Source organism: Xenopus laevis, chromosome 5S, assembly GCF_017654675.1.
Source record: "Xenopus laevis strain J_2021 chromosome 5S, Xenopus_laevis_v10.1, whole genome shotgun sequence".
Classification (NCBI taxonomy): Eukaryota; Metazoa; Chordata; class Amphibia; order Anura; family Pipidae; genus Xenopus; species Xenopus laevis.
This window is the reverse complement of record NC_054380.1, coordinates 38,109,428-38,123,811: the sequence shown is the minus strand read 5'-3', so window position 1 is coordinate 38,123,811 and position 14,384 is coordinate 38,109,428. Positions and strand designations below refer to the sequence as shown.

Here is a 14,384-nt window from a genome sequence, read left to right as displayed (position 1 = left end):
TTAAACCCATTCCTAATCGAATGATCTATTGGGTTATATCCAAAGATTCTCATCCAAAATCTCAACAGCCACAATTGAATTTACACATGCTATTCTGTATTTTGAGCTATCTTCCAGATCTGTGGAATTTTCCTAGTTTGGTTGATAGCTGTTTTTACAATCAAGATAACTCATGCGGACAGTGTAGATCAGAAGATAAGACATGCGCCTGGATCTGAAGAAGATAGCTGGAATTAGAGCTGAGTTATTCACATTGGGGATTAGAGGTAGATGGGAGGAAAGAGCTGAGAAAAAACTTGGCTCCTTTTTTGCTCCAATGGATGCTGGTGCAGGTTACTACTTTACTAAGCAGCTTTTCATGGTGCTTCTTACCTGTATTATCATGGGTAACACTGGGACTGAAAGTATTAAGCAAACTATCATTGTTGCTCTCTCCAAAGGAGTTGGTGCCTTTTTGAAACAGAAGATACAAACATTAGCAGGTGTATCAATCATGGAATCCCTGAACACGGCTGACGCCATTTCAATTTCATTTTTGTAGACATTTTTCTTATTGTGTTATTTCTGGTGATTAATATATTTCCAGCATTATCCTGGTAACAGTGGATGGTTTTAAATGACTCCAAACAAAAGTCTTTAAGGAACTAATAACTCAAATCATTTGATTTTTTTTCTTTTTTGCTTTCATGAAAAAGAAAATTTGGTATTCAGTTTTGATTTTCTTAGAGGTATTGCGCCAGCTGCCCTTACATCTGGTGACCTAAAATAGCTGGGAATGTTAAGGGCTCATATACGAATGCAGTCTTATGGGCAAAATACAATTTTTGGTTGGCTGGAACTTGCATGCAGTATACCAGTATGGATGCAAATTAGCATGCCTATGTGCCCCCACCTCCCCTGCTTGACCTCCCCTGCTTGCCTTATATATACACACACACACGTGTATATATATATATATATATATATATATATATATATATATATATATATATATATATATATATATATATACACACACAGTATTTTTAATATGCATATTAAAATCAGTTACTCTGAGCCTGTTGAGGGCAGTACTACCACACAACTGATCACTGAATTCCTTGCCATGAATAAACGTTAAGAGCAGGGGTTGGCTTACATGGTATTCTCAGTATAAAATGCGTAACCACAACTCACTTATAGGCCTATTCATATACATTTGAATTTTTGAATTTCAGAATGTTTTTTAATTTGAATAAACTCAAAATGTTACCAAGCATTTACCAAATTCTTTTTTAAAATGTTGACTCTAAAAACTTGATTGGATAAAACTGTAAAATAAAACCCTGAAAGCAGTGAATTCCTATTCTTTTCATGATTTTCAGAGGGTCTACTCGAAAAAGCCGAAAAACTTAAATTGAAAAACATTTTACTTAGGACAACGGCATTGATGCCTACATGAATTTGGCAGCTTTTAGATACCAAATTATTACATTTTCTTTTTTTGAGTTTTTGATGATTACTAAGGGGCCCATTTACTAAGGATCAAAGTAAATTTTTGACTTCAAAAACTTAGAATTTCAAAGTCATTTTTGGGTACTTCGACCATCGAATAGGCCAAAATTCGATTTGAATTGAAAATACTTCACAAATTCGACCATTCGAAAATCGAAGTACTGTCTTTTTAAAAAATTTCGACTTTGACACTTCGCCACCCTAAACCTGCCGAATTGCTGTTTAGCCTATGGGGGACCTCCTAGAACCTCTCTGAGTCTTTGGCTAAGTTTTTAGAAGTCAATGTTTTTTTTTGTACAATCCTTTGAATCGTTCGATTCAAAGGATTAAATCGTTTGATCGAACGATCTTGACTTTGCTCGAAAATGGGTGTTTTCTATGGAAAATATTTCAACTATCGAAGTATGAAATTCGATGGTTGAATTTTGAAGTTGTTTAACTTATAAATTCGACCCTTAGGGGCAGATTTATCAAGGGTCGAATTTCGAAGTTACAAATACTTTGAAATTCGACCATCAAATTTAAATACTTTGAATTCGAATATCGAATTCTACGTTTTTTCAGCAAATTTGGCAATCGATCGAATTAAAATCGTTCGATTAAATCCTTCGAATCGAACCATTCGAAGGATTTCAGCGATCGATCGAACGATTTTAATTTGATGTGTAAAGACTTGGAAAAAGTTTGTAGAAGGTCCCCATAGGCTAACATAGCAATTTGGCAGGTTTAATTTGGCAAAGTATTGAAGTCAATGTTTTTTTAAAGAGACAGTACTTCGATTATCCGAATATTCGAACTATTTTACTTTGAATCGAATTCGAAGTCGTAGTATCCTATTTGATGGTCGAAGTATCCAAAAAATTACTTAGAATTTCGAAATTTTACTTAGAAAATTCCCTCTAATTCATTTCAACCCTTGATAAATCTACCCCTTAGTAAATGTTCCCCTAAATCTTATAACATTTGATATTTTAAAACTCTAAAACCCCATAAAAATTCTAATTCTAACATGTTTTTATATCAACTTAAAGCAGTTATATAGGTTGTTATTCCTGTATTTCTGTTAATTTAATGTTAAATCTTAGATATAATATTCAGACATGGTAACAGAAAACAAAAAGCTAAAACGCCCAATTAAAGGGACAATGCTCAAATAGGTTGACTGCTTTAGTAAACCTTGCCACTGCCAAACACTGTGCAGGTGTAGGAGGAGAAAGCACTGCTGGGCTGGAAAGTGCTAAGTTCAATTATTTCAAAATAAAAAAATGCTGCTGCTTTCTTTTATACATACAGGCCTCCTATCATTAGCAGGAATGCAACAGTTTCACTTTAAATTTCCTTGACACTCCACAGATCAGTAAGAATAAATAATAAGGAAAATCTAGTGTGACATGCCAAGGTTTATGGAACCACAATAAATGAATTATGGTCAAACCTGTCTGCAGAACTAGAAGTTTTGCCAAAATAACTTATAGGAATACAGCAAAACTAAAAGGGGAGCCAAGTCCGCACCACAGAAATGAACAGAAAAAGTAATGGTTTATACAGCTGCAGGAAAGGTAGTGTGTGAGTTGTGGCCCAAATTCGTAAGATCCATGTAGTGGGAGCTTTATGCATTTTAAAACAGAATGGAGAAATACAAAATACCGGTACATACGCCAAGTCTTTTCCATGGCACTTGTCCCAGGGAGAGTTTGCTGACTGTGTCATTTTTAAAGTACGCAAATGCTTTATGCCCTCATATGTATGTTTAAAAATGCCATTGTTTCTTCTTTTTATTTGGAATAAGAATGTAAATATTCCAGTCATTAAAAGTGTTTGCAGATGTATGATGGGAGTGGTAAAGGGGGATATAATACATTGTATGTGAAATCCTTGCTGATCCTATTATAAACCTATAGCCTGAACCCTTGATGACTGTCTCACAGTGAGTACGGTCTAAAGGCCTATTTAATTGTGGCATCACCATATATTTTCTATACATTTTGGTGAATGTTTGATCAGTGCAGCAGTTAATAAAATACATAGCTGAGCTATAAGAAGGTTTGGTCATGGCAGATGATGTATCGAAGTTTAACTCCATAAATATTGGCATGTCTGGTTAACGGCATCTACACTGTTCCAATGCCAGGCAGGCAGTATGAGATGTAACTCCTAGCAGCTTGTGTGTAACAGAACAAATAAAACCTGTTAAATGCCATTTGGCCTGTATAGTTATTCTGCTGTCAGCCAGAGATGACTTAGACCAATGGCATACTGGGCTGGGCCTCAGCTTCTCTCTGGCTGAATTTTTTTCTACAGAATATCCGCTATCTGGCTAAAAAACCACAGGCGGCGAGAAGCTAGAGTGCAGCCCAGCTCTCTTGGCCTCTGCGAGTTGTACTTTCGATTCATAGATTATTTTTGATGTATACTAGTGATGTGCTGGCCAGGTAAAACTTAACCCATACCCAAACCTACCCCACAAAATGTTGTCATTTTAGGACCTGTGCACAACCTGCATCTTCTGACTCTGTACACTACTTCTGTGCACTCTTCTGGTTCCAAGCCAAGGAATGTTCCAGAGCAGAGGAGTAGTTCTTCTCCAGTCTGACCTGCAACCAACCCTAAACCCACAATAGTTTGCCAAATTGTCAACCCTAACCTGGCCAACAGCCAGTAAACCTGTATGTCCCAATGGGTTTCAGGTCAACCCGCACATTACTAATGTATACTGTAGATCACCAAAATTAAACAAAATTGAAAAGTTATAATAACACACATGCTTTAGGAAATTTCTCACAATACATAATGACTTTCCTATATTACAATCCTAAAAACTTCATCCAGAGCCTACCTTGCCTTTGAATATTAAAATTAAAAAGGGTTTAAATGCAATGAATAACTAGCCATAGTTAGGCCTATGACATACAAGGCTTTTTATGCTGTTATAATATGAAGTTCCAACATGGGGTACGTGTTCTAAAACACACAAAATTTACAGATGCGATAAGCACAAAAAACTCTAGAATGTAAAATACTCCTATTTGAACATGAGAATTTTGTTGTTTGTCATGACATAAAGTGCCATTAATATGAAATTCCTGCAATATCTCTATTTAATGTCCTTTTTATTCAGGTCCCTGTATTCATTGCAGGCATTTTGGTGTGACTCATGCAACTCCTAAGAAGTGTGACTTCCCCAATGTCACAAGTTCAATCCACAAAGGTCAACCACAGTTAGATTTAACATTCAACTATAAATTAAACTTTTGAACCTATTCCTCACCATGCACATCGTGGCTTCGGCAATACCCTGTCATAGGGTCATATTCCTGGCTTTCGTCAGCACACAGACAGAGGAATGAGCCTTCCACGTTTTCGCATCGGGCCTCCCCGCATACTCCGCTCAGCATTTCACACTCGTTCACATCTGGAAAATGTAGAACACTTATTCAGATACATTCTTTCTAACTGACAGCTCTTCATCTTACCATCCATCCCACACCAAAAGCACTGTCTGCTGCAAAATAAAAGTTCCCTGGTGCACAATTAAATGTTATTGCTACTGAAATGACTAAAACAAATAATAGAGTTTCCTGGATGTTTGCAGATTCCTCACTTGAAGAAAAACCTTGGTCGCATAAACCTTCCACTGAAAAAGTGGTGCAACAGAGCACTCACAAACAACAAAACCCAAAGGGATAACAGAAAAAAATTGCAAACTTTACCCCTGATCTGGTAACCCACAACAACCAATAAGCAAGAAGAATTTCAATCACCAGCATGAAAGCAACTGATCTCATGGGTTGCTATGTGATGCTAGACCTGGTGCAAACTGGGACCTTTTATTGCATGAACCCAATGATTATTTGCTGTATAATAATAAATAGTAGAACGAACAAGAAAGAATAAAGTTTCATAGCAGAAAGATTTATTTGCATGCAACTTATTTGCCACAAAATGTTAACATGGATCTAAAAAATGAATAATAGGCTTTGTAGAAAAATGTTTAATAAAATAACATCATCTAAGGGCATATTTATAAATATGTGGAAAAAATGTATTATTGTTTATTCGCTCCTTGGTTTTTAATATCTTTTTTTCTCCTCTATCCTCATTTTCTGGAACACAACTTCATGTGATGGAAATCTGTAAAAATTTCTTTAATTCCCTTGTTCTAAGAATAATCCTATAAACAAGCTGAAATACAATCCAATACACCAAGGCACATATGCCAGAATGAATACTGGCATATGTGCATGGTGTACAGTTCTGTAAAAAGAAGTGTTAGCTTGAAAAAATAAATAGCGGTGCTGACATTTCTTACAACAGAATCTCTTTGCTCCCTTAACTGATTCCATTTGGTTTAGAGGGATTATATACAATTATGTTAGTGATAATATGGCATTAAATAAATAGCAATGCCAGTATTTTTATTTATTAACCGTCAGAGCTTTATAAATTTGCCATTTATCTTACACTGCATTCTGGGCATAAATAACAGAACTTTATAAATATGCTCCCTAACAGGGCAATGTGTAGCCTGCTAATATGTATATTTAGAATGTAGTACAATATTATAAAAAATGTATTATAAATTCTTGGTAAACAATGGTGACAAAGTAAATGCGACAATTCATTAAAAAAACAGAAGTTGTTGTTGCATGGGTGTCATTTCCACTAAACAGGCAGTGTCGGACTGGATCACCAGGATAACTGCTGGTGGGCCCAAGTGTCAGTGGCGAAACAGGGACGAAAAAATTCGCCCATCCCTACTGATGACTTTCCAGAAAATGGCCCATCATACAGATAAGAGCCAGTGAGAAATAAAACAGACAGTAAAAATGAGGCTAACCACCATAAATCCAGACAAGGATAAGACCAAATTAGGAGGTGAGATGGATAAGTAACATTGCTGATAGTGATTCAAGATTCTTAGAACTGCAACATTAAATGAAAAAAAGATTTTGGAATCTCTTTATACTTTCTCAGAAATGTCTAACGTATGTACACTCTGTTCTGGCAGACTGAAATGTCTATGGTTTATATTACAAAACCACTTGAGGAGAATTCACAATTTCTATAATGGAAAAGTATAGCATGTGACTGAGACTAAACAGCCGATATTCCTAAAACTTGCATTAGAGTAAAAAACAGCTCAGCTGAATGTCAACAGCATTTGTCAGTTTTCATGGGGATGGAGATTTGTCCCCACTTCAGATTTTTAATGTTAATGTCTTGTTGTGTTACATGGCATTTATTCCTTGTTAGGTAGCACATAACTGGTTTCACTCATTAAAATAACCATTTTGGAATAAGGAAAGCTTTGTACAGTTGAGATTATTTTCCTTTACAGAAGAAGATCCCTATGTAATGCTTAGTGATTTCCAAAAGTCAATCATTTTAATTTCTTTCACTTCAAAGGAAACATATTGCTGATAATATAATTTTAGTTGTGCAGCAACTACACATTGAAATATGAATATGAATATTGAAGTATGAATATAGAGCGTATAGACATAGTGTTAAAAAATGCATGTGTGTAGTAACAACAGCAGACTCTAAACCTCTCTAAAATTGCATAGGGTCTAGCTTTTATAATGCTACATTTGCACCTGTAAATATATTGAACCATATTACTGGATGTGCAGAAGTTCTGCCACATCTCTTCATAAAATAAAAAAGTATGAATTTGTGGATATTAGATGACCCACCTGTGTAAACATTGTGTATACTAAAACTATGTGCACGTTATCATATACTACAGACTGATGTTCTTTGATTACCTCCTTTTAAGGAATCATAAATAGTCATCTGTTATATTATTTTGCCAGTGTTTGTTGGCACAAACACCCACAGTCGTTGACTCACCCACACACCCTTGCCCATCGAAGGAGTCCTGATAACCCTGGTAACAGAGGCAGCGATAGGAGCCTTCTGTATTTTCACAAATACCTTGACTGCCACACTGCGTAGTGTTAGCACATTCATCAACGTCTGAAAAGAAGACATTATTGACATCAGACAGACAAAGCACATGGGAAGACAAGATGGCAGCTTACACAACACATTGTATATATATATATATATATATATATATATATATATATATATATATATATATATATATATATATATATATATATATATATATATATATATATATATGTAAAATGACATGTGCGATTCCACATCTGCAAATTAAGATAATTAATTTAGTAAGTATTTTAGATGGAGTTTAGTTTTTATCTTCTGTTCCCACTGTCCTTGGTCAATATTCTTGCTCAAGATGGGAAAAGCTGAATTGTTGACAACCCAAGACAAGGCAGACCCCAAGGCAACTAAGATCTTTAAAACTAGTAAAAAGTACATATACCAAATAGGGGTCTGTAGTCCTCCAAGTGTTGCTGATTTAAAACTCCCTATATCCTTGAAAGAATCTAGGAGTCAAAGATTAACAACGGCTGAAGGTTTGATAGACTAGCCTCAGAGGGAGGAAGCATGCTAAGCCAACATCCATAATATATATATGCCCCACCTAAACCACTATAGTTGTAAACCAAAACACTTCTACCCATTCACTTACTTACAGTATGCATTGCTCTTTTGGCTGCCATCTTGGATTACATGAAACACACAAAAAAATCACCAGCACTCGGTCTAACCCACACTATGGCTTTGCCCAGCTGCTAGAAGCACCCTTGTGCAAGTGCTAGGTCTAACCCACATTCTGGAGTTGACCAGCTGCGATAAACAATATAGTTTCATCTTGAATTACATGTTTTGGGTCTAACTCATAAATTGCAATGTAAAGTACAGCATTGGAAAGAACATGCTCATTCCTTACTGCACATGCTTCAGATTGGAGTTGTGTGGAGAGGCATAACTCTTGGCTTTTGTTCTGCACTGAATTTTAACCTTTCACTAAAATAGGATCTGCGGTTAAACTCAAGGTAACACAGCCTTAAATGGTGAGAGGGGTTAAGTTGATATTGATCCACTTTTACATAAAATAACACAACAAAGGAAATTAAGCTGTGACATTGTAGAACATACAGAATGACAGGACAAAACTTATATTTACTGCCAGGAAATGTAAGGAGAAAAAAATTATAAAACACATCAAAACAGTTAATTTATTAAACATGCTTATTTGAAATATTTCACACTTTCAGCAATATTGCTATAAAACAGTTACAATTAAATAAACCATTTCACAGCCTTCTAATTTCTTCCTTAGTCTCTTGCCCACAACTCATACTTAATAATAATTTTTTAACTTAAATTTTTTTAACTTAAAATTAATTTATTAAAAAATCAGAACAAAAAAAGCATGTGGGAAAAGCTGCAACGAAATTGTGAAACTATTTTTAATTTGTCTCTCGAAAACCATGACTTTTTCAGATTGTGGCACAAAAACCAGTGTCAAAATGCCCAAAACCCATGAAGAGAAATAAGTCATGAAACATCTTCCAAACCATTTGCCATTTACTTCTACATGACTTTGACAGGTTTTAGCTGGAGTTTTTTCAGATTTGGATTTGTCACAGTTTAGTTGCATCCTGAAAAAAGTTGCAAATTTTTCTGATTATTTGCGACAAAAAGCCTGACCAGAAAAATTCTACCTTTAAAATATATGCCCTTAAATCTTATCTAGGAATTTCATTTTACACATAAACACTCATGATCACAGAAATCATGTTTTCTCACTTGCATCAGTAGAAGCTTTTAGGGTTAGTATGTACAAAAAACAGTTTTCTGGAACAATACATTTTTTTTTTTAGAACTGATCCTTTGGTTTCATCATAGAACCTACCCTCAGAAGAGGTGTTAGTGAGTAAGTAACAAATGATTTAGTTTTTTTACTATAAAATCCAAATTTATAGTGGGAAAAAAACTAAAATTTTCCGAGATTTATTATATCCATAGGCTACAAAAAGTCTGAAGCCAAAAATACTCCATCTTCAACCTGTCGAGGTCCCGTAGAAGTCAATGGCAGAGGTCCTATTTGCAATTTGAAGATATTATTGTCTAAGCTGGGTTTCGTACAATAATCCGAACATACCGGGCTTTCCCCCCGATTACACGAAAATCGTGGATTCTAGTTTGGTCGGACTTTTTTTTATTTTAAAACATCAGAAAAATATGGATTTTGATAAATAGCCCCCTTAATATTTAATTTATAGTATTTATAATTTAGAATGATATAATATAATATTATATAATATAATATCAGTTTGATATAATCAGTTGTAACTGATCCATGATGCTCCCAAACCCTCTTATATTTTTCAATTTCTCAATTTTGTTTTGTTTGCCTTCCACTGGATCGACTTGTGCTGGGTTTTAAAGGGTCAAATTTTAAAAACTTTCTGGTGACCTAATTTTCTATATACAAATACAACTTATTTAGTCTTCCTGTTTGCCAAGAAGTTTATTTATTGGTACCCATACTTTTTCTACAATAAAGTAGTAAAGAACTGCAGTGAAATCCTCTTCAATAGAATTCATATCATTCAAAAGCAGACATTAGATAAGGACCTATTAAATGTAGTAAAGTAAAGTAAAGTAACAGATGGTTGGCCGTTTTGTTTCCAAAAAATCTTAAGTGAACCCTAAGCTAAACCACTTCACAGCAGTGCTTGGAATATAGGCCAGAGAAGATAAATATTAATATGGAGTTTTATGGTCAACAAGTCCAATGTGGTTTGTAAGTACTGGCGAAATATGACTTACTTTCAGCATCACACTGGTGTGTAACATGTTGGTATTTTTCTTCAATTTGTTTTTATTGTAATTTCATAGTAAAGGTAACCAGTTACCATATAATACGAATAGAATACAATAAAGTTTATGACAGATCTAAAAGCACTGCGTATTTGTTGTTCTAAAGCAATAATTACAGGCTCTGGTGAACGTAAATATTAAAATGGCTTGTCTTATGCCACTTACAGTACTTCCAAGTCCAAAATGTCTCCTAATGCTGGAACATATTGAAATACTTATATAAAACAAACACATAAAGCATGAGCAGGACATAAGAATGGAAACACCAAGAAATAAAGGACCTTTATGTACTGCAAATAATTGTAGGCAATGAGCAATTTCCCTTGATTCAACATTTTAATTTTTTTCTAGAAATCCAGTGGAAATGGGCCTATGTCTGGCAAGCAATATACCATTGTAAGTGCAGATTCCGCACACCTAGAAAATGTGCTGCTAATCATATCGATGTCATATAAGCTAGGACATTTATTTATATGACTGCTCTTCATATAGTAGAACACATGATATAAGTATAATAGTTAGAGATTATGTTTTATAAGGGTTTTAGTTACTCCGTTAAGGCCATTTAAATTAGAAATTGTGAAAGTGCAAGCATGTAGCCTTATTATGCATTAATTTTCATCTGTGCCTCCCAAGGTCAAAAGATTTTTTTATAACATCCAGCCAGTACTATATTGGTGCATTTACACATATTTACAATTACATTTTATAGACAGAAAGATGGATAAATACATATGGTATGGTACGCTGTCCTAGTTTGCTTCCTAAAACTTAGGTATAAAGAAGAACAATGCTGATTAACCAATCTTTCTTGATTTGTAACCTCTATGTTGTTTAATTCTTCTGCCTGCATAAAATACTAATTACTAGCAGTTTAAGGCATCTGACTGGTCCAATTATAAAACAAAACATTTTTTGTGGATTTTTTTTTTACAAATTAAGGGGTTAAGATATGGTTCTTTTGAGCATAAAAATCACTTACCTTCACATGATCTTTCATTGGCTGTAGTAGTAAAGCCTTGTTCACAGATGCAGTGGTATGAGCCCTCAGTGTTGAGACATTCCCCATTAGGAGTGCAAAGTTCAGGCTGCTCACACTCATTTATATCTGAAAAACAATAAGCACATGTAATGCTAATCTGACAAGGTAGATCAAAAAGGGGTTAATGTTCAGCTAGTTCTTAGAGCTAGTGATGTGTGAATAAATGCGTCTGGCACGAATTTGCAGCGAATTCCCTCGTTTCGGCGTCAATTTCTGATTTTCACGATTTTTTCGTGAAAAAGTTCAAATTGCTCGATTTTTTCTTAAAAAGGTTCGAACTACTCGATTTTTTAGTGAAGACATTCAAATTGCTCGATTTTTTCATGAAAACTTCCGAATTTCAAGATTTTTTTTGCGAACTTTCAAATTTCACGAATATCACAAATTTTTTGCCGTTTCGCGGATTCTTCGCAAATTTTTCAGACTCCATTTCATCCAAAAAATCCAAATTTTTAACAATTATTTTCTTCTCCTCAATAGTGATGGGCGAATTTGCGCCATGAATTTTTGCCAGCGAATTCCCGTGGGCGTTTCGCAAAATTATTCACCGGCGAATTTGCGCCTGGAGAATAAATTCGCCCATCACTACTCCTCAAATAATAAAGTAGTACCTTGCACTTGATCGAAACTATGATATAATTAATCCTTATAATAGAACCAGCCTATTGTGTTTAATATTTACATGATTTTCTAGTAGACTTAAGGTATGATGATCCAAATTACGGGAGGATCTGTTACCTGCAAAATCCCAGGTCCCAAGCATTCTGAATAAGATGTTGCATACCTGTAGTTGTTTATGTAGTAATGGGAATGGAGTCAAATATAATCTCGTTATTTCAATAGTATTCCATTGATTTTGACAAAGATTATCATTGGGATGATCAATGATAAAAGTCATTAAGATCTTTCTACTGGATGAAGAACTTTGTGAATTATGGAAACATGATACGGGTCTAATAAAAAGACAAAGAGAGAACCTACTTCTCTCTCACAGAGACAACTAGTTTTAAACTGTCTCTCACCATGACTTCTTTCAAGCTTCTCATAACAGAGATTGATAAACCCAAGGAGATGTGCTCTGGCACAAGCAAAACATCTTATAATTACGAGATAATGCTATAAGATGTACCTCTCTTCCAGAGAGATAAGATATTATCCATGTTTGCTAAAACATCACCCTAATGGTAGACATAGGGAAGCACTGACCACACTCTTTACATATTTCCGCCACCGATCACTTGTTTTACACCATATTTCTAGGGATGGGCGAATTTTTTCGCCTTGTTTCGCCGAAAAAATGATGCCCATAGACTTGTATGGAGCCGTGCGTCAAAAAAAAAAGACGCGCGACAAAATAATTTCGCCGCGCGACAATTTTTTTTTGACGCCCATAGACTTTAATGGGCGTCTGCGACATTTCGCCGGCGGCGAATTTTTGGCGAAGCGAAACGGGTCAAATTCGCCCATCCCTGCATATTTCTTGGATTAAATATTTACAGACCTTTGTAGAAATATTCCCCTTAATCACTATGATATTTGCCCAGTACTTGAAACTTCTTGGGGCTCAACTTCTCAACTTCAATAGTCCTACTATGCTAAAAGTCAAACAGATATTCAGATACTGCAATTATTTGGACAAAACGTGCAGCCTTTGTACAGTTAAACACTGGAAGGATATTTGCACTGTAGAAATATGTGTTATGCTGGGAAGATAAATTGGTAGGAGGGGAACGTGTGCAACAGACCTTGCTACCTGCAAATCTGAATACGTTTGAAAGATATAAATGTCATGCTGAAACCACATGACCCCCCATACCTGAGGGTTGGGCGGCCAATTCCACCCAGAGGTGGTTTATGGGCAGTTGGTAGACTGTATTCACCACCAGCCCAACTGCTCCTTCACCCATCCACAGTTTCCCAGCCCCTCTGGTAAACACTGCAACACTACGGGGCAGATTCACTAACTTCGAGTGAAGGATTCGAATGAAAAAAATTCGAATTTCGAAGTATTTTTTGGGTACTTCGACCATCGAATTGGTTAAATTCGTTCGAATTCGAACGAAATCGAACGAATCGAAGTAAAAATCGTTCGACTATTCAACCATTCGATAGTCGAAGTACTTTCCCTTTAAAAAAAACTTCGACCCCCTACTTCGCCAGATAAAACCTACCGAAGTCAATGTTAGCCTATGGGGAAGGTCCCCATAGGTTTGCTAACCTTTTTTTGATCGAAGGATTTTCCTTCGATCGTTGGATTAAAATCGTTCGAATCGTTCGATTCGAAGGATTTAATCGTTCGATCGAACGAAAAATCCTTCGATCGATCGATCACAGGATTAGCGCTAAATCCTTCGACTTCGATATTCGAAGTCGAAGGATTTCAATTCGAGGGTCGAATTTCGAAGTATTTTTAACTTCGAAATTCGACCCTTAATGAATCTGCCCCTACTTATATACTTGGACTTTTCCTTGCCCCCCTCCAGCCATATGCAGGTGCGAATATATATATATATATATATATATATATATATATATATATATATATATATATATATTTGAGACAGGGCCAGGTGGATCACAGGTTGGATTAGGCAGGTTAAGGTCAGGAGCCAGGTTTCTAATAATTAATAAAATAATTAGAAAAAAGAAATGGCTCCCTCACGGTGTACCTTACACAAGGAGACACCAAGATGCGGAAAATATAAAATATAAATATAACTGAATGTACAAAGATGTATAGTATTAAACATAATTTCACTGTGTCACTGTACTAAATATCTTTACGAGCTACTTAAAGAGAATGACAGAAAATAACTCTTCCTTGTATTAATGAAGTGCCTCTTTTATGAACCCGTTCTTGAAATTCACAGAGCATGGCAAATATACAGTAAGTGCTTCAGCAAACTTCCATAATGAGTGAAAGCCCTGAGTTATAGTTATGTATGCTAAATACACATTTTTTGAGTGTTGGATTGGATATGAAAGCTTTATATAGACAGCCATATCTTTGTAAAGTTTAAGGGAATTCTAATCAGCCAATACAGAAGATAAAAAAAATGCTTTCAAACAAGGCTCCAAT

At 35.3% G+C, this 14,384-nt stretch overlaps 1 protein-coding gene across 1 annotated transcript in view; it reads right to left on the bottom strand.

The window, feature by feature from the left end:
* ltbp1.S (latent transforming growth factor beta binding protein 1 S homeolog) overlaps window positions 1-14,384 on the bottom strand; it is a gene marked incomplete at its 3' end in the record, with an annotated part of 117,043 nt that overhangs the window by 22,726 nt on the left and 79,933 nt on the right. The window contains 4 exon segments of the mRNA NM_001088785.1: window positions 373-450; window positions 4,763-4,906; window positions 7,348-7,473; window positions 11,246-11,371. Of these exon segments, the coding sequence (NP_001082254.1) occupies window positions 373-450; window positions 4,763-4,906; window positions 7,348-7,473; window positions 11,246-11,371 (474 nt within the window).